Below are 24348 nucleotides of genomic sequence, written 5' to 3'. Positions count from 1 at the left end.
TCAGTACCCCCACTGAACACTCCACAGTGGAGGGATGTTCACAACTCCAGTCCTTTATTAGAGGGCTCATATGCAAGCTGTGACCTTTTGGAATATCAATATTGCAAGAGGGTGATATTGCAACAACAATTAACAAACAATTAGTAGTTGCTGATGTGCGTGTATGTGTGTGTACTGCTTGTGTGTGCATGTGTGTATATGCATGTGTGTGCATGCGTGTGTGTGTGTGTGTGTGTGTGTGCGGGTGCGCACGTGACTGTGTGTTTGTGTAAGCGCGCGCGCATCTGTGTGTGTGTGTGTGTGCGTGTGTGTTTGTGTGTGCGTGTCTGTGTGTGTGTGTGTGTCTGTGTGTGCGTGTGTGTATTTCAGTGCCTGGTAGTGCACCATATGACCTGGTCTATGAGAGCATCAGCCCCAGCGAAGTGAATGTGTCGTGGCAGCCCCCGGCTGTGCCCAACGGCCTCATTGTGTACTACAGCATGGAGTACTGGAATGCCACACACACCCTGAACCTGAGCACACAGGCTCCGGCTGCCCTGCTCTCCAACCTGCGCAAGTACGCCCTCTACCGCCTCAGCGTGCAGGCAGCCACCCGGGTGGGTGTGGGCAACTACACCAGTGACATCCTCAACATCACCACCCTGGAGGACGGTGAGTGCGTGTAGGAATGTTTTACTGTGTGTATGTATGTGTGTGTGTATGTGTGTGTGTATGTGTGTGTGTGTATATGTGTGTATGTGTGTGTGTGTATGTGTGTGTATGTGTGTGTGTGTGTGTGTGTGTGTGTGTGTGTGTGTGTGTGTGTGTGTGTGCCCAGCAGGAGAAACCTCAGGAATAAAATGGCATTTCTGTACTGTTTCTTTTTACAGCCAAGATGGTGGCAGACTTGTCAGGGCAAAACACATAACATATCAACACTGACTCTCCAATTTTCTCTGCAGCTTCGGCACAGCACTAGTTTCCGTTTGTTTTTTTGAACCCTAACAGGCACTCACCTGCTCTCTGAAAGTGGAGGTTGTACAGAGAGAGCTGTTATTGTTTGTTCGTGTATTAGTGTGTCAGGAATGACAGATGGCAGGTGCATTTGTACACCACTCTCACCCACTCTCAGATAAACTAACGGTTGGTCTCCAGAAAGAGCAGCTTTTTTACTCTTGTGCCTGGTAACCAATAAGAACTCTTTTTCCTAAATGACAGTACCAGGTTCCCCCCCACAGTTCTTGCGTGCAAGGAAGTTGTCAGATAACCAAGTAGAGTTGTCATGGCAACCCCCTAAGGAGGCCAACTCTAAGATTCTGTACTACCAAGTGAGGGTGTGGTAAGTGTTCTTAACTATTCCTTAACCAAATCAGAGATTTATGAGACCTGGTCATTTGCAGTGTCTTAAATTTGTGTGTGTGTGTGTGTGTGTGTGTGCACGTGCGTGTATGTGTGTGTGTGTTAGGAACTCGAGTTCTGAGCTTGTGTTCAATGTGACTGAAACCTCGGTAGTGGTAAGTGTGGATGGGCCAGGCCAATACAATGCCTCAGTGAGTAGCTGGACTCGCCTTGGAGATGGGGATGTACTGATCCACATTACCTTCAGCACATCAGAGTCAGGTCAGTGAACACACACACACACACACACACACACACACACACACACACACACACACACACACACACACACACACACACATCCTTACCCATCCCATCCATAGCCTTCTCCTCTCCATACATAATCCTATACATACAAAAAATCATTTTAATGTTAATCTGAAGTATTTTCCTGGTGTGTGTGTGTGTGTGTGTGTGTGTGTGTGTGTGTGTGTGTGTGTGTGTGTGTGTGTGTGTGTGTGTGTGTGGTGATCCTCTTTTTCAGAGCCCTCTGATCCTCCCCAGAACATATTGTACACACTACTCTCCCCTAGTACAGTGATGCTTAGCTGGAGCCCCCCATCCCAACCCAATGGGATCATACAGTACTACACCATCTACTACAGTGACAATATCACAGTTTCCATCCAGGTGCACACTCACTCACCTACACACACACACACACACACACACACACACACACACACACATACACACACACACACACACACACACACACACCCACAACCCCCCCCCCCACACACACATATGCAAACCCATATACACTCAATCACACACACATGCACATACACTCCCCCCCCACACACACACACACCCACACACATAATGCTCACATGAAAACCACAAAACAAACCACCCCCATCCCTTCACTGCATTGTGCGCTACCATCGTGAACACACACCTACCCAGTACACACCCATTCACATGCATTAAACACAGAATGCATCCCTCTGTGCCTCTCTGTCCCTGTGTAGCGGGGGGCAGGCCCAGAGGAGAGGGTGGTGTTGGCGGGCCTGAGACCAGGGCAGGAATACTGGGTGTGGCTGAGCTCCAGCACCTCCCTGGGTGATGGGGGGGTGAGCAGTGCGGCCATTAACTTCACCACGCTGGAGGACGGTCAGTCTCCTCACACAGGCAGGGCAGGACAGCAACTCTGCACCGCTTTTCCAATCGGCTTTCAGATACCTCCCCAGAAAATCGCACCGAAATGTTAGCACACAGCCCTGCACCTCACACACGTGCATACAAACACATATACACAGAGACACACATACACACGTGCATACACACACACACACACACACACACACTCTTTTATGCTCAGCAGGTCTGTGAAAGGGGACAGCTCTCTGGTGAGCTGCAAACTGTGATTGTCATGTCTTCCAGAGAAGCTAAGGGACTAGTCAGAAAGTATGTGTGTGTGTGTGTGTGTGAGTGTGTGTGTGTGTGTGTGTGTGTGTGTGTGTGTGTGTGTGTGTGTGTGTGTGTGTGTGTGTGTATTGCTGGTTGGGTGGGTGGGTGGTTTGGGGGAGAGAGGGATTCATCCTATTTATTCTGAGACTCCAGACTGTCCCAGCTTGTATTTTCTTTCACTGGATTTGCTGAAGTAGAGAAAACAGCTTCACTGTTGGCCGCAGTGCTGATGATTAGGCTACTGCAATCAGAACAGACGACTGAAATGCCTGCAGTGTCGTTGTAAGCACAGGGATTTAGATGGTAGATCATCACTGGTTTCGGTGTGATTTTGGGAGAAACGGTGCAGAGCTGACCCCTGACAGAGAAAAAAGTTTCTCCCCTGGTGTGCGAGGCTGATGAAGTGTTCCACATCATCAAGAACCTCTCTCTCTTCCGCATTCTTTCTATTTCTCTCTCATTCACTGATGAACTATTCCAGATCATTACAAGAACCTCTCTCCCTTTCGCTCTCTTTTTCTCTCACCCCCCCCATCCCCTCACTCTCACTCTTCTGTCTCACTCGCTGATTGGTTGTGATTGTGTTTTAGTTCCTGCAGTTTGACTCTAGTCCAGATCACTGTGGGTTTCTTTTCCCTGGGCTCAGTTAAACTCTTTTTTTTTTTCAGAGCAAACCCTTCCTTCCTCAGCTTGTTTTACAGGGCGATGGATGGCTCTTTCCCATTGAAGCGACAATAACTCCCTCTCTCCCCATTCCTTAAACACACATATGCCGTGCATGAGAGTGCAGTTTGACCTGACATTGTTGTATGAGCCATGAATGATTTTTTTGCTGTTGTATGTATGTTTTGATCACTGATTCACTGATTAAATTGTCTGTTCTTGATGTAAACTTGTTGCTTAATGTACATGTTTCATTTTGTCTGCACTGAACATGTTTCTTAATATTAATTGAATATCAATATTTATAATCACACTTCAGAATAGGGAACACGGTGTATTTGACAGTTTTTTTTTCTTTAAACTGACAGCAAAAAGACAGTGACATCCAAGCTCCTTTTCTGAGAGGAATGACTTGTTCCCTGTTCTAAAGTGTGGCTGATCATTACTCTCACACCGGTGGGTTGATTGAGGTTGTCTCTCCCCGCTGCAGTGCCCAGTGGCCCCGTCCACAACCTCTCAGCCCAAAGCTTTGGCTCTACAGCTGTAGTGATTAGTTGGGATCCCCCTCTGGAGCCCAATGGCAGAGTCTTCTACCTGCTGAGCTTGCAGGAGGTGGGCGTCACTCACCCCTCCATCAACCGCACGGACAACCTCACTATTACGAAGACAACCAACGACACAGTGTTCCTCTTCACCAAGCTCAGGAAGTATTTCCCATATTTCCTCCAAGTTACCCCAGCAACAAAAGCAGGCTCTGCCCTAAACCATACCTCTGTGCTGAATCTAAGAACAGATGAAGACAGTAAGCACCTGCAATAATTATTAAATGCAGATACACACATACACACACACACACACATACACCCACCCACACACACACACAAATACACACAAACAAAAAATCCACATACTTTGTACACATAGACTCACACACATATCTTGGCACTTTTAACCGAAGCTGAGTTGCTCATCTTTGTGTGCATGCGCTAGTCCCCAGTTCTGCTCCGTTGCTGGCCATGAGCAGGAACCTCTCGGCCACCTCCATGCTGGTGTCGTGGTACGCCCCTGTCGAGCCCAACGGGGAGATAACTGACTACGCTATAGTCCTACAGGGCCCTGGTGGCTCCAACAGCACATCCATACCCGACACCAACTTTACTCTTACACACCTCATGCCATACACACCCTACAACCTCTCCATCTCGGCAGTAAATCGCAAGGGCATGGGCCCCCCCCTCATGCTGACCCTGCACACTGATGAAGCAGGTAAGATGTATCATGTGTAGCTCAGTTTGAAGTAATTAGTTGTGAACTGTCCCCACTTGCATCTCAGGGTATAGTCTTACTCTGTTATCATCATTGCATTTAAAAAGACCATTCAACCCTTAAATTGAACTATTTTGACCCATGAAAGGGGCTGTTGTGGGTGATTGAACAACGGAAAGATAGCGTCATATTTGACTCCCTTGTCTGTGTGTGTGTGTGTGTGTGTGTGTGCAGGTCCAATGTCTCCACCACGAAATCTGAGTATCTTTAACCACTCCTCTGCCTCAGTGTGGCTCCAATGGGAGCCGAGCCTGGAGCCCAACGGCCTGGTTCAGCATTACGGCTTCAGAATAGTGGAACTGAACACAAACACTGTTACATATCAGGTGATTACCCATCTGGTGTGTACACGTGTATGTGTGTGTGTATTTGTATGCATTTGAAAACATAGCATTTATGTCTGATCTCCGTGTTTGCTGTAGAACTCTTCAGATGCGTCCACTCAGGCGGAGCTAAGTGGCTTTCGACCTCATAGCTCATATGAGATAAGTGTGTGTTCTTACACCAGAGCAGGCAACGGAGACCAGTACAGTCTTCCTGTCACCTTCACTACTAATGAGTCGGGTAAAACGCACGTACACACAATACACACACATGCACAAACACACATACACAAGCACTGTGTTTCTAAAATAAGGTGTTTCCAAAATCTGTGAACACACGGCTAATGTGTGTGTTCCAGTGTCTGAGGCAGTGGGGAATCTGACCTGTTCAGGCCTGGATTGGGATTCGGTGTATATGGAATGGGAACCCCCAGTTCATCCAAATGGCGAGATCTTGTTCTACCTCATACGCTCGGCAGACCGTGAAGTAGAGGCGCATCCTGTAAGCCCCACACGCACTTTAGTATACACGTTCGGCGGCCTGCAGCCCGCCACTGTCTACACCATCTCTGTGGCTGCGGTTAACTCTGCCGGCGCAGGGGAGAAGGCCAACTGCACAGCCGACACGCTGCCAGAATCAGGTACGCCACCCTGGGAATGTCTGTGTACTACTACAGGCTATTTGGTTTAGATTCTTTGTTTCTCTCTTATTGCACGTGTTATTTTTTGTCCGTTTTTGTGTCTGGTTTTCTTTATACATGACTGACTCAATAAACGTCTCTCTATCACTCTCTCTCTCTCTCTCTCTCTCTCTCTCTCTCTCTCTCTCTTTCTATCTCCCTGTCTGTCTGTCTCTTTATTTGTTTTATATTTGATTGACTCAATACATTTCTCGTTTTCTTCCTCTTCCCCTCCGTGTCTCTTACTGTCACTTTTTTGTTCTCTCTATCTGTCTGTCTGTCTGTCTGTCTCTCTACCTGCACTGCCACGGTAGTTCCTGACCCTCCTCAGTCCCTGTCTGTAGTGAACGTTAGCTCTGATGCTGTGACTCTCAGCTGGCTCCGCCCTGCCAGAGTTCCTGGGCTCTTACAGGGTTACAGGGTGGACAGCCAACGGCTGGGGAGGAGCTGTGAGCCAGAGGCAGACAGAGACTGTGTGGAACACGAGGTGGCACTGTCCGTGAACAGCACAGGAGTGAGCGAGAGCGTCACGCTGTCCCCTCTGCTTAAGTACAGACGCTACCGCGTCCGAGTGGCAGCGCTCACCCAAGCTGGGACGGGGGAACCTACAATATGGATCCACATACTCACTCTGCCAGGCAGTATGTCTATTCAGAAACGCATACCTGCATGCAATTCCTAGATGTGAGGTCAGAAGAAGTTATACATGCTTATAACAATTCACAATGTCTCTCTCTCTCTCTCTCTCTCTCTCTCTGTTTCAGATCCTGATTCCCCCCCACGTGCTGTCTCAGTGGTTCCTTCCTCCACTGGGATGAAAATAGAGTGGGATGAACCAGACATAATTTCAGGGCCCACCTCTTATCTCATTGAGATTGTCACTGTGCGTGAAGTTTATAAAGGCATGAACTAGACTGATACGAATTGATTAGCTAATGAAGAACTCGGTTTCACTTTCATTTCAGTTCAAGGTTGTCTCCTCTGTTCTCGTTCTCTTTCAGCTGGATGGTCCTTATCGCAATATGAGTATAGTGAGGCAGTCAGGAGAAATAATGACAGTGATTGTTGGGAATTTGACTGCATTTACCCAGTACTCAGTGACTGTCATTGCCTTTACTGGGGATGTGACCTTTGCCCACCGGGATGGCAAGGCCTCTGAGCCTGTTCTTGTCAGAACCCTGGAGGAAGGTGAGGGACAGTGTGTATGACTCTGAGTATTCAGGTGTTTCTGTTTTATGATAGTGTATGCATGCGTTCAGTCTGTGTCTAATAAACACAGGCCTACTGGTTCAAGTGCAAGCATGTTTTAAAATCAGAATCACTTTGCATGTCATATTATGTGACACATGCATCTGCATCAAAGGGCACTTAAAATGGACTTGCTTTCCATTAGATATGTTGCCATAACAAAAAGATGATATTTCAGAATAGAAGTCTGAGGATATTTCAGGTGCCTCCTGCTTCTGCTTCTGAAGGAAAATTTTCCATGCAGATGTTTCCAGGCAGTTTACTGGGTGGGAGGAGTTTGCTGTGGTCTTGTAGACATGTGGTCCCGTAGACTCTTGCCCAGGTGTTTGGTGGGTGGGGGGTTGGGAGAAGTCAGTGGTTTCGATCCTAGAACAAAGAGTTTTCCAGCTTAAGCAGATGATCACAGATGTTGTGGGGATGCTGTCACTGATGGCTGTGCAGGAATGATTCAGTGTTTATTTTACATCATGATATCATGATGGCAGCAATGTTTGCATCCCAGCTTAAGTTGTTGTTTTCACTCCTAGCGATGACTTATTATTTTGAGCAAAGCGTGTGAGGCACAGCCATCCTGCTAACTGATAATCACTGCATGTGATTAGGCTTATGAGGCTCAATCATCTGAAAACTGGTGTTTTGAATGAAGTTAGGCTTCCACAGGCTTGTGGAAATCATGCATGCACTTTCACACCATGAAGATTCTGCTCGTCTTGTGGGTATTGATGTAGGAGCTCAGGGTTGCTGGTCAGTGAGTAGGAGGGAGAGACCATTCTGTTGTATCATGCTGTGCAGTGCAGCACACGCCCTCACATCTGGCAGACCGCTTCTGGCTCTTCTAGCAGTTTCCCACCTGACGGAAACACACAACACCATCTGCTTTTTTTGGAAGCCCAATGGTGCTCTCCTTTGTGGAGACCGTCAGAGCGTGTGTATCACTGCAGCGTCTCCCCTCTGTGCTGTGTGGGTTATGGAATGGGGTAAGAAGCCAGTGCTTATGAGCCAGGTCATCAAGCAGCTAGAAAGCCATTGTGGTTGGAGTCATTGTGGTTGGAGGCATCACAAATTACTTGGGTGTTTGCTGTTGGATAAGGAAATCTGATATACAAACATGTTAGCTTGATTATGCCAACCAATATGGCTGGCATGATGGTGTTTTACAATGGCTGAGATTCCATGACCTTTTAGCTAATTCCCTCTGGAAGCAACCAGTTGCCAGAAATTCAAATGTTGTTAAGACCTGCAATGGACAGATATTCCCCAGTTGTGCAAAGTTGTTCTCTCTAAAACTTGGCCTCAGTACATACTTCCAAGAAAAATACATTTACTCATTAGCCAGTCATCATCACAAGAAAATCTTCGCTGTCCCTAAAAGCACATTCTCATCTTATTCAGTTGGCATGGTCTTCTAACAATGGCAAAAAAAAGTTATTGTGTCATAAATAATGCCGAATCTATGCTAGGCTTTTTACAGTCTTACAGCTGTTTGCAACCTGTAATTATTCACACCTATTATCACTCCGTATTCAGTTACAATTTCATTCAGAGAAGTGTTTATGTAGGAGACTTCAAATGGTTATCTGGAGCAATAAATATGAGTACATAGAAACAGGTTAATTAACTACACAAATAAATCAAGAAACACATCAGACAAAACAGGCTCAAAAGCTTTTCACAAATAAGTAGCCTATATACAGTAATTATGAAGCTGCATAATTTAATATGGACTGTTGAGAGTAAGGACAGTGATTTGCCCATTTTGCTTTAATTCCCAACTTTACCCCATTTTACTTGTAAGCTCCCACTCTGTAAATGTTGCATGTGGCTCTACTCATGGGCCAAAGTGTCTGTAAATATACGTCCAATTTTCCATCTAGTGTTCCTGTATATATCCCAGCTTCCGCATGGGAGCTTGTCTACACGGTTCAGACCCGTCTGCACTGTTGAATGTTAAAATCCCAAGATGGTACAGGAGAAAAGAAGGACCGACGTTTATAGTGTCCACTGAGCACTGGCTGACAGGCTCTGTAGGGAGACGAGTGCCATGCCTGAAATATTAGATCAACACTGATGTGCATGCCTGAAGTTTGAAACCTCTAATGCATTGATTTGGTGCAATATGGCTTAATTATCTAACTGCCATAGTAATTAACATCTATTCTGTATGCATTGTTAGAGCCAAAAGGTCCTCCCAGTAACCTGACCTTGACGGTGATCCCGGAGAAAGTGACCCGTGTATACGTAACATTCTTTCCGCCTGACGAACCCAATGGAAACATCAGTGCCTACCGTGCTTACATCTACTGCGAGGGCAGGTTCGACTTCCAAATCGAAAACCTGCCCATTGTCAGCAAAAAAAACAACACCATGATGGTTGTTATAGACGGTCTCAAAGGAGGCTACAACTACAGCATACGGGTAAAGAACCTCACACTCTCACATTCACATTTACATGTGCAGCATAAGTGTGCAGATCAAGCTAGATCTTTATTTTTATTTTCTTACCCGGTGAAACCCTAATGAGCGAAAGATCTCATTTTCATTATGAACCTATTTCATGTCATTAAAGCAAACCGTGAGGCAATAGACTAAATACCAACAACACTGGTGATGCATGAAAAACAGCTGAGTGCTGTGGACTTGTTTTTCCGTAAATCTCAGATAGCTGCAGTGAACGGAGCGGGATCAGGACCCACCTCCGAAGTCCGAGTCACCACGGCAATAACAGGTACTGAAAATTCTACCCATCTGTCACGTCGTTTGAATTTGTATGCTGTTCTGCTCTTTTAAAACTCAGTTTAATGCACTTGAATGTTTCAGAAATATTCCTAAACATGCTAAAGTTTTTAAAGAGGGACCGGGTGTACGCCACACTAGGACACTATCTGCCAAACATAAACAAAACTTTATTCAGCACGATATCGGGAAAGAAGATGACAGAATTATATGTAGGGGACTCAAACCTAAACACGAGCCGTACCACAGTTGCGATGTCAAAATTGTCATGTGTCACGTTATGTATGGCACCACTGATTCCATTTTGACTAGAAGTCACATCTAGTCTTGTTTACAGTTCCGAGGTGATAGATCTCAAAATGTAATAAGCTTTATTATACTTCTAGGTCTATGTAAAGTTGCCACTGTTGGGCCCCTGGGCAGGGCCCGTAACCCTCAATTACTCAAGTTGTACTCAGTCATAATTGTAAGTCGCTTTGGATAAAAGCATCAGCTAAATGCCATAAATTTAAATGTAAATGTAAAGCACTTTGAATTTCCACTGTGTATGAAAAGTGGCTGTTTTGCCAGTCTTCTAATCTGTATATCTCTTTGTTTTACTGTCATTGCTTGTACCACCTTGTCCACTTGCAAACATTGTCAGGCCTTTGCATCCTACTTCTTGTGTTTGAAACATTATCGTAAACCTGTACGGCTGGCCTCGGTAACTTGCTAGAAAAAGAATTTCCATGATGGCTCAAAACTAAAGGTGTAATTTAGACTAGGGTTCATTTGTTCAGGAATCTGGGGCACAAATGTCACCTTGCAGTAAAAAAATCTTTGTATTGTTTGATTTTTTTTTTTTTGTTTTTGTTTAAATGGGATAGTAAAAGCTGGTATGTTTATTGACTAATACTTAATGCTTGAAAAATGTGTTTTTGTTTTTTTTCTGTGTATTTTTTCTTCCTCTGACCTTCTGGGTTAATTCTATGCCAGTGAGTCAGCATTCAGTTCCAAGCCAAGCAGAATGAGCAAACACCATTTCAACACTATTGAAAAGGCTTTAGCAGTGTGATAATTTGGAAAACTGGGCTTATGTGGTTATCGCTGATGAATAACAATACAATTAAGCGTAAGACAATAATTTGCTCATTTTTCTACCTAAAAATATTTTCACTCAAGTCCTTTGGTACAACAGGTGTCTGAATCCTAAATATGGCAATGCGTGATGCTAGCTACAGTCAAAGTCCAGACGCTGTGTTCCTGGACAGTCAGGGATGTGTGTCACCATATGACTAATCCTGGCATGCGTGTAACCCGCTATGTGCCTTGGTGCCATTGCTCTGAAGAACCTCATGCTTAAAGCGGTTATTTTCTCTTTTCCATTAAATCCAGGCTGGCCGGCCGTAGCCAGCCTGGTTCCACAGGCAGTTTGTGTGAGTTCCCAGCATCACTGCTGTGTTCTGATTGCTTCCTGACAGCCCCACCTAAGCCTTACCTGAAGCCTCTGGTAGCTCTGAACAGCGAAGGCGACATCATTGCAACATCCAAAACCATTACTATTAAGATGCCACTGTGCTTCTTCTCTGATGACAATGGTCAAGTTCAGAGAATTCAGGTCATCGTCTCTGAGCCCACAGGTACCAGTAATACACTCACAATTCCAATACCACTTCACACTTCACTTATGGAACTTATGCATTGGTGTTATTAATAAAAAAAGTCACTGCTCTTTGGCTATTTTGGATTCTTGTGCTTTCTGTCTCCTATACTTTATAGTAATTACTTAAAATATCTAAAGTTTGTATGCCTGCTGTTCACTCCTGCTAAACAGGAGTGAATTATTGTTTACAGTAGAATAGGTTTTGTCTTGCAGCATAGCATTTGTGGTGAATAAATTTGGAGCTTTCAAATGAACAATTCTGTGTGTTTCTTTTCAGTGATGAACTACAATAACGTGTCTAACTGGAAGAGTGTATTCTTCAATTCGTCTGCCCCATACTTCACTGACAAAGGCTTTCCGAACCTGGTCTGCCCTGAGAATAAAGAGCACATGGACATACTAACCACCACATATGAGATAGGAGCAGATGAAACCTGCCTTTCTGAAACTGCACAAACCCTCTGCAATGGACCCCTCAAACCCAGAACTCACTACGTGTAAGGCATGCACACACACACACACACACACACACACACACACACACACACACACAGAGAGAGAGCACAATTTATAATAAATTCTTTTTGGCACCATACAGAAAAGTTTTTTACAGAACAACACGTTTACTGACTGCCACGTACTCCCACCCCATAAGAGTCCAAGCAATACTGCAGCTAAAATCACATGTCTTTGCAGTAATTAAGTGTTTTACTGGTTTTGTAGATTCAAGTTCCGTGCAACAAATGTACTTGGCCACCACACAGACTCCGACTACTCGGAAATAGTTAGAACAGCAGGTAAACCTGGAGGACATTCTCTCCATTAGAGAACAAAATGAAAAGAGACCGAAGTTCCTTCATTATCAATCCTCCTGACACCATTCTCCTGCACCCTCTCTGTTGTTCCCTCCCAGATGACCGCCTTTTGACTCGGAATGAGCAGATCATCCTGGGAGTGCTTCTTTCGTTTTTTCTGGCGCTATTTTTAATCTTGATTATATATGCATCTGTGCGGTAAGAAATAATATCAGAAATCATGTTTTAAGTCTTTTTTGGATGTTTATTAGAAAATAAATATTAAAATACATTTTAATAAACTATTCTGAATGGTGCAACCTTTTTTATCGGTCCAGTGTCCATCAGAAGCAAAAGGAGGGCGGAACCTACTCTCCACGGGAGGCTGAGATTATCGACACAAAGCTGAAGCTGGACAAGCTGATTGCAGTGGCTGACATGGAGCATAAAGAGGAAAAGATCAACCGGTGAGGCAGCTGAAACCCTTCAGCACATCCTTACATTAGCGTCTCCCAATAAGCCATGGCTGTGCTCGCCGCTTGGTCAAAGACCTACGTTGACAGTGTTGACGTATTGTTGTGACCTCTTGAAGACAAGCTGGTTCATAACTTTGATCCTCAGCTCAAGTCCTGGAATATGCACACACACACACACACACACACACACAGACAGTCACCTGGATCTCTCATTCTTTGTTTTTAGGTACTCCTCTTTTTTCTTTAAGAGGAAGGAGATATTTGTCATCCAGTAAGTGTGTGAAATGATGCAGCCACCTGTGTGCTCTGTCAGCATGTTCCCATTCGCATGTCCTGGCATCTGCATCTTCAGTGTCCTGTCTCATTACATTTTCATAACTTTGACAGCATCTGTTCATGGTCAGGTTTCATGCGCTTTCACTGTTTATTTGCTTTATAAGAAATTATGTTGCTTAAAAATCTGTAAATATCATTCCGTGTGTCAATTTAACCCTCATGGTGAATGCCTTGTTTTGTTGCAGTCTGTGATCTTTGTTTGATACACTAAGTTGTGTGTCTATATTGTGTGCTGTGGTGGAGAGCAGGCTTTTAGTCTTAGAACCGTGAGCTAAGCAGATAACATTGTGAACCTCTTTTTAAATTTATTTTATGACACAGTTTCATTTAATCTCTTTTATTAATATTTCAGGCTGCTCAGTTATAGGAAATCTCTCAAGTAAGTGATATATAGATTAACAAATTTTATCTATTTTGGTTAACAATCACCATCACTAAAAATGTTTGCAGTCTTCAACTGAGGCAATACTAGTAGTTTCAATATAACACACTTGCTTTGATGGAAGGTGTGTGGTAATTTGGTTTGCTTATAATTAGGATAAGGAAGGTGATAATAATGGATATCCTTATTTTGTTCCCAATTTGCTTTCCTCTCCTGTTCACCCAATTGTAGGCCCATCAGTAAGAAGGCTTTCCTTCAGCATGTGGAGGACCTTTGTGCCAATGACAACACCAAGTTTCAGGAGGAATTTGCTGTAAAGTCCAATCACTGTTTTGTGTGTGTGCGTGTGTGTGTGTGTGTGCGAGTGTGTGTATGTGTATGGACGCCTACACGTATGTGTGTGTTTGTGTGCAATGTGCATAGCGGAAGAAGCCTAACAAGTTCTACTGACAAAAATGTCACCTGTGTGAGATTTGGCATGACTGATCTGTGTTGTGACCGTTGAGTCTCTGTTTTGTAGGAGCTGCCGAAATTACTGCATGACCTGGCTACATCAGATGCTGACCTGCCATGGAACCGCTCCAAAAACCGCTTCACAAACATCAAACCCTGTACGACACGTACTCAGTGTCTGACCCATCCTTAGCTGTCATTATTTTCTCATCAGTCTAAATTCAACTGTTGATCTTTCTAGATAACAATAACAGGGTGAAGCTGCTGTCTGAGCCAGGCATCCCAGGGTCTGATTACATAAACGCTAGTTTTGTCTCTGTAAGAACCTCAAACCTCCGCACACTTATCACTGTCTACATCTATGTGCTATGCATTTCTGCTTTCTGCTTGTATGAGTACTGTGTCCCATTCTCTAACCTCTTCCTTCCTCTCTCCCTGTGCAGGGCTATCTGTGTCCTAACGAGTTTATAGCTACTCAGGGCCCTCTGCCTGGCACAGTGGCTGATTTCTGGAGGATGATTTGGGAGACCAGGAGCAAAACCATTGCCATGCTCACGCAGTGCTTCGAGAAGGGCCGGGTAAGTCTGCATCTGCCACAGATCCTAAGTACACAGGGGTCATGGCACACTGAGCTCTGCTTTTCTCCTGGCTCATGTCTTCCAGTAGATACTGATGGCGCCTGTGGCCCTTGTTGCAGATTCGCTGTCATCAGTACTGGCCAGAGGACAACAAGCCTGTCACTGTCTTCGGTGACATTGTCATCACAAAACTAACGGAGGACATGCATCCTGATTGGACGGTCCGAGCTCTCCGAGTGGAGAGGGTAAACCAGCATACAGGAGCAGTCTACTCCTGACCTCAAACATGCTGAGACAATCCCAAACGCACGCTCACCCTTTCTCCTCTTTCTTTGCATGTTGTCCTCCAGCATGGAGACTACATGGTAGTGCATCACTTTAACTACACCTCGTGGCCAGAGCATGGTGTCCCAGAGTCCAGCTCCACGCTCATCCAGTTTGTCAAAGCTGTCAGATCGAACAGAGGCCATGACAACACAACCATCGTAGTTCACTGCAGGTCAGTGATCTGTGTTAAGCCACCTAGAGAAGCATGTCTCATGGTTGCATTTAGGGTCATGTGTGCATGTGTGTGGTTAAGGGAGAAGGCTATAATAATCCATAGGTTGGTGCTGATTGATTTGTTTATAGAATATTTTGTAGTTTGTGACCATTTGGATGGTTTTGTTGAATATCAGATATGTACCTCTGCACATTGAAAATGGTCTGTTGTTTAGAAATATAGGCTCCATTGACCTTAGCGGTAGCTGGAACACTGGCAGTAACACTACCATGGAAGTAGCAGATAACTGCAGAATACTTTGAGTCATGAAGAATGACAGATCAAGAACACTTCTTTAAGCACAGATGTAGGCATGGATGTGTCAAAGAAGAGAACACAACAGAGGGTTTAGCAAAAAATGCAAGGATCTAAAAGGCCAGTCTACAATATGCAAACATCCCAATTAAATATTCTGGATACATGAGGCAGACGTTAGCCTGTAACAGAGAATGGGGAATAGGATGGTGATAGAAAAAGAACTTCTCATTGTCCAAAGTTTCACTTCCGTGAAACATGCTGGTATAGATGTGTTTGGCAGAAATCTGAAGCAAACACTCAAAAACGTGTACAGAAACCTCTTCATTGATGAGATCCAACCAAACACATCAAAGGTCAGTGAATGACTTTGAAAATGGCTGGATGGTAGGTATGGCAGAGTATCAAGGGGAGGTGAGCCAGCGTCTGGTGATGAATCCACTAATAATCAGAAGGTTGCTAGTTCAATCCCCACAACTGCCAAGTTGACAATGTTGGGTCCCTCAGCAAGGCCCCTAACTTCAGTGGCTCAAATTGTACTTGGTGATAGTTGCAAGTTGCTTTAGATAAAAGTGTCAGCTAAATGTGAAATGGATTTGATGTGATAAATGGCACAACAACTTATAGTTCTCTACAAGTGCACTATGTGTAGAATGGCTATGAATCCTATATACCTACTGTACTTGGAAATGCCCTTCAACTGAATGAAGCTTTTAAACTTTAAACTCATTTCATGTTAATCCTGCTCGAGTTTAGAGCCAAAAATGGCAAAAATGCATTGTGGACCTCACTGTGTGTGTGTGTATGATGTGTCTGCGCAGTGCTGGTGTGGGCAGAGCAGGAGTGTTTATAGCTCTGGACCACCTGATCCAGCATGTGCGGGACCATGACTTTGTGGATGTGTATGGCCTAGTGGCAGAACTGCGCACCGAAAGGATGTGTATGGTGCAGAACCTGGTAAATCTCTCTCACACACACTGTACTAGGGCCAGTATTTTACACCATCCTGGGAAAAACAACCCAAATTGACTGGGATACTTATGTGAGTCTCCTTCTCTGTCTTTCAGGCTCAGTATATGTTTCTGTATCAGAGCACTCTGGATCTGCTGACCAGCAAAGGTAATAGTCAGTCTGTCTGGTTTGTCAACTATTCAGCTCTGGAGAAGATGGACTCGTTGGATGCTATGGAAGGTAAAATACTGTCAGAGAAGGGAAGAGGAGAGAAGCAGGAGAGATGTATTACTCATTTTCGTAAATGCATGCTAAGGTGTCATTTACTGGAATAAATATAGCTAAGGAAATGTATCTGGCTTTATTCCCAGGTGATGTTGAGTTGGAATGGGAAGAAACAACAATGTAAAGATTGACATTGGTTTTTATAGACTTTTGTCTGCGATGGCTTCACTCAAGACTAAGAGACACAAAACAAATGGGTGAGCTCTGAATGTAGACTTCTGGGACACTGGGGCCAAACAGAGAGCAACCACATGGACATCCTTTCACTGGCAGTTCACACACACATACCGTGTGTCTGTACATGTAGTATACACATTTTGTAATGTATCCCCAAACCTCTACACTGCAGAACTGTGTACTGCAAATGCAGAAGAGTGCATGTCAACAGGAAATAATGTCATGTAGCAATCATTAACCATTTACCATTAATTGAAAGGGTGGTTCACTCTGTTCCTCAGGCCTATACTCTGTATGATGTAGTCTTCTAAACGTACTCAGTCGTACCCAATTCACACGGCCCATGTGGTGTCATTTATAATCTGCACCATGGGATACTTTATCTCTGCCTGCCATTTAGCCTTCTATAAAACAGAATGCTGCAAATTATGACATCATTCATTTATTCAGTACATCGCATGCATCAGATAAGGAAAACTACCAAGTCAAATTTTTATTCTTGTTTCAATTATTACGTTTTTTATTTAAATTATTAAGCCAAATGAGTGTTTGTGTCAGGAGTTAGTAATATACATAGTTATTTGAGTTTATATATTCAGATGAAGCAGTGTGTGTTTGGAAATGCATTTGCGTATTCTTCTGAAATTTGCAGTGTGTGACAGAATAATGAAAAGTTATGTAGTAGATACACATTTGCTTTTAACTTCTGTGCTGTTAATTTCAGTATCTAATTGTTAATTGTTAGCAAAAGACTACTACACTATAGTATATAATAGAAATGAGAATCTAACTATATTGCCAATATTTCTGGAGTGAAGTTCTATCTGCAAAAGAACGATTTAGGAATGACATTTCAAACAGAGACCCTTTGCACGCATAGCTGATGGAGGACTTCTGACTGAAACATTCTGTTTCGCTGGAAACCTTGTGTGCTATACTGCTACTGCATGTCAGTGTAGTTCACTCTCTTTAAATGCAATAGAAGAGTAATGAGGCAAACATTTAATAGCAATGTTTGGAGAATCCATAAACTTAATAAGGAGATAGATCATTTTAAGGCCAGGATTAAATACACACATTAAACCCTAACCCTAACTCTAACCCTAATTCTGACCCTAGCCTACTTTTTAATAGGTTTTTAGCTGGTTTAATTCACCAACTGAATTATGATCATTTTCAATTCATGGCTTGTACTGAAAATAAGTTGATGAAAACAATCATGTTCCTCCCACCTTTTTATACCACAAGAAACTTGTCACCATTCCCAATAATTTGGAGCTATGAAACTGACTTCTATGGAGCAGTCTATACCTTCAATAATAAAAAATAATTTAATGACAATATTTGTTTGGGGTTTTTTGTTTGTTTGTTTGTTTGTTTGTTTTAAATCATTAAGGCCTATTGTATTAAACTTGTCTAGGATATTCTATCCATATGTCATGGCATTACTGGAAACCTCAATAAATCCAAATTGGATTTATTATCCAGGTTTGTACAGAATGGTCCTATTTTAGTATTTTACTAACTGTTCTCACCCGTGAGTAGTACTTGGAGTCAGAGCTGAAATAATTTAGACTTAACCCAATTTCTGACAGGTTTAAGAGGAAATCTGTGGGATATGCTCTTATGTCAGTTCTTGCATCAAGAAAATGCTGTAAAGCTCTCTTTTAATGTACATTAAAAAAGTAGGGAGCTGGCAGGTAGCGTTTGTTCTTTCAGGCATTCAAGGATTATATATAAGTAGAGTGCTTCAGTAGTTCCAAGAAGTTAAATCGCATTATTCATGCTACTCCACTGCCCCGTTCCCATCACAGGCTTCAAGTAGCTGCTTGAATCTGATTTAAAACCATGAATGTACCAGCCCCTCCCTACATAAAATCAACAGTCAAAGCCTGATCCACTTTGAGTTTCAAGTATGGCTAGACTTGAAACACCATCTTTCAAGTCTCATGGAAGACATGCAGCAAGACTTTTCTCCGTCCTGGTTCCCAGATAGTGGAATGAACTTAGACCAGCTATCTGAACAGCAGAGTCCCTCACTGTCTTCAAACACAGATTGAAGACTCATCTATTAATGAAGTATATTTACATTCTGCATTTCAGTACTGTTTCTTCTTTCTTCTTTCCAGGTATCAACACTTATTAAAGTTTGGTGCTGGACCCATGATATGCCCATTTTGTAAATTTTGCTAGGCATCAGGATTGACTGTATCTGGCACTGTATTAGTTCAATGGTATTTTGGGCTCTAACCTACTGTACTGGCTAGGAGGCATTCTATGAGTAGATGACAAAGCACTTTGTAAGTCGCTCGAGATAAGAGCACCTCTACATGCAGTAAATGTAACTTTCAAAATAGTGGATGTTTAAACCATCCCATTCCATGTTCAGAGAGTATAGTTTAGTTTTTGGTCCTTAGGTTTCCTCACTTTGTTCCTGCCTTAGCAATGCAAATACATACATAATAAATGCAGTGTCCACAAGTATTAAAATAAGTATTATTAAGTATTAAAATGCTTTGCTACTGGAAATGACTTAAATACTTAATTCTGATGGTTGTTTTTTCACATCTAAAGCCAGTAAGTAGTGTTTGAATAATTTTAACTGTAAAAGATTTTTGTGCCTGGTATACTGGATGAAATATGAATCAATAGAAAAGCAAATATATTTTTTATTTTTATCTTGCGCACACAATATTGAATGGATATTTTAATGAACCTCTTGAACAGTGTGTGAGAGCACCAGTGGAAGGCATCTAGGTTCAGCACACAGTCCTCACAGTTCCCACGCAGGGGAAATGACTGAGTCAAGTGTGCCCATACATGACAAAGACACCATAGTGCTGTACGTGGGATTTTATGTTAGCTCAGTCCATCACCTGCACTATGTGGATTCTCCCGATTTACCCAAACCTTGCAGATTACTATTCAGGTCCGTTGAGTGAAAGAAAAAGCTGATGTCAGAGCTGCGTGGCTTTATCTGCTGAAGTAGGTCCCTAGGCCTGGCATAGACATGGAATTATGCGTCAGTAATCTATTCAAGCCTGTGGAAAATCCATAAAACCCTTCAAATCCCTTTTAGTTATATTACTATACATTAAAGTCCATAGGTTGAATCTGAAGTGTGCACCAGCTATGCTGTTTGATTTAATAGAAATATTAGGAAAATGGTGAAAGGTGTCTGTAATAAAAATGTATTTATTTTCCTCATTCTTGAGTTTTGTTTTTTGTTTTTATTTTTTTATTTTTAGGCTTTTTGCTTTTTCATAATACATTTATTAGTCTGCACATTTTCAGTGAGGTACCCTCTATTCATTTCAACTTACCTCTGTGCCAATCCAGTGAAACCAACTGTTAAATTAGTTGTCTAGTAAACTATTAAATTAGCTTTCTAAAAATTGCCCTGTTCCGAGCTACTGGATCTGTGTTCCCACTCATTTGTTTTACTGAGCTGATAAAAAATGTAGAGTTTGCATTCCCTGCATGCAAAACAACCTGAAATGCAAAACAAGCTGAAATGCTTACTGTAGTGTCTTGAGTTTTAAAGTGTGAATCTACCAGAAGAGCAGCAAATCTTGTTTATCTGCTGTGAAGATGCAGCAGTCACTTTCAGTCATACATTAAGTTGACTTGTAGAATTTGTGATAATGAACACTTGCCCATAGCCTGAAACAAATATTTGTGTGCTAAGAAAAATAACCTGGTTTATAGTTTAACAGTTCAGTCAGACCTAAAGACTCTGAGAGCAGAGGCTAAAACAGCTGGGTGTTTTTCTCTGTCAGTTTACAAGTAATCCTATATAAGTTGTAGAATTTCACTTAGTGTTAAAAATATGCTGTTGAATTCGCAAAGATAATGTCTAAATGAGTCTATTGTCTAAATAATGTCTAAAAGGCCAGACTAGCACGTACTAATGAGTCAGCTTAATTCATTAAGATCAATAATGCATGATAATTGGAATATTGTAATGGAAGTGTTTCTTTTGTCTATGTGTGTATTGGTGTGTGTGTTTTCAGTTGTTTCAAATGTAATAGGAATCACAGACAGCAAAATTCCTACACATCTGAAGCAGACGGCAGGCAGGCAGACTTGAACCATCAGATTGCTTTTGTAATAGTAGACTGCTGTTGCAACAGGAGTAACAAACGTTAGTAGTAATACGTTACACACTTCCTTTGTCTCTGTGCAACATAACCTGTCTGGTTCGTGGTTAAAAGTGGAAAAGCTATAAATAAGTGGTCGTCTAGAGTTCATGTGTAGAATGCAGCTGTGCTTTCTTCTCCTTTGTTGTTTTACTTTGGATTTCGTTTCTGGTTTTGTTGTTGTTCTCCCTTGAGACATTGTTTTTTATTCATGTATATTTCATTTTTGTATAAAGCTTTCAAGTTCCTACCAACTTGCCTTTTTATCACAGTATGTACTGCTCTAATTCCCCTCCACATGCCGCAGAGAAACAGAATAAACATTTTCAGGATGTTCTGCTGCTGAGCCTGAGAGAGTGTGGCCCAAGGCCCACAGCTAGCAGTTAATGCCCTGTATTTCTTGTAGACCGTTTAGTTGATCCTGTTTCAGTGATGACTTAGGCTTTAGCATTTTCAGTTTATCGGGCATGTAATACATAGCACTACTTCCTAGTGTGTGTTTAAGATTAGGGCCTGCAAAAAAAAAAAAAAAGAAAAATCAGACAATTGTATTTTTCCTTTTCTTTCATTTGACATTTAATGGATGCTGAGCTATCACTTCAGTGGCACTGCATTTACCATTTGTGCATGAGTTTTTTGGTTTTTTTTAATCAAGTGTCTATACAATATAAAATTTCATGACTCAATAAAAATCTTTTTCAAAAAGAAATAACAATGACAGCATTGATATTGATGAATTGAAGGTGATGCTCTAGCTATACATGCAGTTTGATATCTGAATGTTTTATATTCATAAAGTCTGCCAAAGGATACTTTTGGAACTCGGGTTTAAAAATACATGCGCCTTCAGTCAGGAAATAGCACAGAGTCTTCAGATGCTATGTCATGGTAGAGAATGTTGCTATGTTGATTCTGAAAGAATTGGTTTTTAAACATGAAGAGCAGACATTCCAAACAGAGCACTGCAGGTACCGATAAGGCACACTGCATCTGATTAGCCTATCTCCCATCAATCAACACAAGTGTGCAAACATCACAATAAAGCTATTTGAATATATTAATAAATAGAATGTTCTACATAAAATTTTTGTTTTTGCTGTTTCTTAGTAATTCTGTGTCTGTGCACAGCATGACATCATTTATGTCCCAAATCCCCTATATATATATATATATATATATATATATATATATATATATATATAAAATATATATTTGTGTGAAAAAGTGTTTGCCCCCATCCTGATATCATGTTTGTCACACTTAAATGTTTCAGATCATCAAACAAATTTAAATATTAGACAAAGATAACACAAGTAAACACAAAATGCAGTTTTTAAATGAAGGTTTTTATTATTAAGGGAGAAAAAAAATCCAAACCTACATGGCCCTTTGTGAAAAAATGATTGCTGCCCCCTGGTTAAAACATAAATTAACTGTGGTTTATCACATCTTTGGAAAGCTGAGTTCAATTTCTCTAGCCACACCCAGGCCTGATTATTGCCACACCTGTTCTCAATCAAGAAATCACATAAATAGGACCTGCCTGACTAAGTGATGTAGACCAAAAGATCCTCAAAAGCTAGATGGCATGCTGTGAGCCAAAGAAATTCAGGAACAAATGAGGTTAAAAGTAATTGAGCTCCATCAGTCTGGTAAAGGTTATAAAGCCATTTCTAAAGCTTTGGGACTCCAGCGAACCACAGTGAGAGCCATTATCCACAAATGGCAAAAACATGGCACAGAGGTGAACCTTCCTAGGAGTGGCCGGCCAACCAAAATTACCCCAAGAGCGCAGCAACGACTCATCCAAGAGGTCACAAAAGACCCCACAACAACATCCAAAGAACTGCAGGCTTCACTTGTCTGTTACGGTCAGTGTTCATGACTCCACCATAAGAAAAAGACTGGGCAAAAATGGCCTGCATGGCAGAGTTCCAAGATGAAAACCACTGCTGTGCAAAAAGGACATAAAGGCTCATCTCAGTTTTGCCAGAAAACTTCTTGATGATCCCCAAGTCTTTTGGGAAAATACTCTGTGGACTGACGAGACAAGTTGAACTTTTTGGAAGGTGTATGTCCCATTACATCTGGTGTAAAAGTAACACAGCATTTCAGAAAAGGAATATCATACCAACAGTAAAATATGGTGGTGGTGGTAGTGTGATGGTCTGGGGCTGTTTTGCTGCTTCGGGACCTGGAGGACTTGCTGTGGTAAATGGAACCATGAATTCTGCTGTCTACCAAAAAATCCTGAAGGAGAATGTCTGGCCATCTGTTCTTGACCTCAAGCCGAAGCGCACTTGGGTTCTGCAGCAGGACAATGATCCAAAACACCCCAGCAAGTCCACCACTGAATGGCTTAAGAAAAACAAATTGAAGACTTTGGAGTGGCCTAGTCAAAGTCCTGACCCGAATCTGATTGAGATGCTGTGGCATGACCTTAAAAAGGCGGTCCATGTTCGAAAACCCTTCAATTACAACAATTCTGCAAAAATGAGTGGGCTAAAATTCCTCCACAGCGCTGTAAAAGACTCATTGCCACTTATTGCAAACGCTTGATTGCAGTTGTTACTGCTAAGGGTGGCCCAACCAGTTATTAGGTTTAGGGGGCAATCATTTTTCACACAGGGCCATGTAGGTTTGGATTTTTTTTATTTTATTTATCCCCCCCGCCCCCTTAATAAAAACTCATTTAAAAACTGCAGTTTGTGTTTACTTGTTACCTTTGGTCTAATATTTACATTTGTTTGATCATCTGAAACATTTAAGTGTGACAAACATGCAAAAAAATAAGATATGAGGAAGGGGGCAAACACTTTCACACCCATGTGTGTATATAAAACCCTGAATTATCATCCTTGACCGTCACCAAACAAAAATAAACATTAGTGAAATGCATTTATAATATACTCTGCACTCTCAATTAAATAATGTGCTCATTATATATTTATGCATATTGATATTGAACTTCTATGACATGCAACAGAAAACAAGAAGGTTAAGACATAAACACAAACATGAGCCAAGAAAATTGAAAGCACAAAGATATTTGCAGTGATAAAATAAAACAAAAAAAACCCTTTTTGTTCAAAACTCTCAATTTATGATATTCATGTTGTCTAATCCTGCCTAACAGTTGAGCTTTCAGCAGTACTTTAATATAAACCTGGCTTCCACTGAGTACCCCATGCCAGGCCCAATCAGAGTAAAACACTAGACAGGCTCCATACAGAAGTGAACACACCTCAGTGGTTGGCAGGGCTATGTGGAAGGACATAAGATAATTGTGTCTTTTACAGAGGTGTTGGTGTAATTATGGAATGTTTTCATTATAGTTTTTGCTGATGACAACTGAAGTGAAGTCAGGGGTCTCTTTCATACTGTAATAAGGAGAAAATCTACAAAATGCAATAGCCTGTGTCTCATAAATTATACCTAGATACAATCTCTTAGAAGCATTTGCCAAGTAGGTAGGTTGTTCTTTCAGTTTATACATAAATCCATTGAAATGTGCAGTATCAAAGCACTGAAGACTACAAGCAAATGTTCCCTTTTATGCTATTTATACTGTGAACT

The 24348-nt window shown here is 42.1% G+C and overlaps 1 protein-coding gene across 1 annotated transcript in view; it reads left to right on the top strand.

Annotated features, from left to right (window-relative positions):
- The window catches only part of ptprq (protein tyrosine phosphatase receptor type Q), a 38554-nt gene extending 20601 nt beyond the window's left edge, over positions 1–17953 (top strand). Inside the window, exons 32-57 of the mRNA XM_026999432.2 lie at positions 370–651; positions 3944–4255; positions 4444–4719; positions 4954–5105; positions 5202–5343; positions 5462–5743; positions 6097–6423; positions 6547–6665; positions 6784–6970; positions 9204–9445; positions 9689–9755; positions 11224–11382; positions 11683–11902; positions 12129–12202; positions 12319–12418; positions 12538–12666; positions 13364–13390; positions 13625–13706; positions 13914–14004; positions 14088–14164; positions 14290–14424; positions 14544–14669; positions 14775–14923; positions 16042–16177; positions 16288–16411; positions 16543–17953. Coding sequence (XP_026855233.2) covers positions 370–651; positions 3944–4255; positions 4444–4719; positions 4954–5105; positions 5202–5343; positions 5462–5743; positions 6097–6423; positions 6547–6665; positions 6784–6970; positions 9204–9445; positions 9689–9755; positions 11224–11382; positions 11683–11902; positions 12129–12202; positions 12319–12418; positions 12538–12666; positions 13364–13390; positions 13625–13706; positions 13914–14004; positions 14088–14164; positions 14290–14424; positions 14544–14669; positions 14775–14923; positions 16042–16177; positions 16288–16411; positions 16543–16580 — 4055 coding nt within the window. The 3' untranslated portion in view covers positions 16581–17953. The remainder of the gene's footprint in view (positions 1–369; positions 652–3943; positions 4256–4443; positions 4720–4953; positions 5106–5201; positions 5344–5461; positions 5744–6096; positions 6424–6546; positions 6666–6783; positions 6971–9203; positions 9446–9688; positions 9756–11223; positions 11383–11682; positions 11903–12128; positions 12203–12318; positions 12419–12537; positions 12667–13363; positions 13391–13624; positions 13707–13913; positions 14005–14087; positions 14165–14289; positions 14425–14543; positions 14670–14774; positions 14924–16041; positions 16178–16287; positions 16412–16542) is intronic.
- Positions 17954–24348: the final 6395 nt, after the last annotated feature.

This window comes from Electrophorus electricus, chromosome 4 (assembly GCF_013358815.1).
Source record: "Electrophorus electricus isolate fEleEle1 chromosome 4, fEleEle1.pri, whole genome shotgun sequence".
In the NCBI taxonomy this organism is placed as follows: Eukaryota; Metazoa; Chordata; class Actinopteri; order Gymnotiformes; family Gymnotidae; genus Electrophorus; species Electrophorus electricus.
This window is presented reverse-complemented; position numbering and strand designations above follow the sequence as displayed.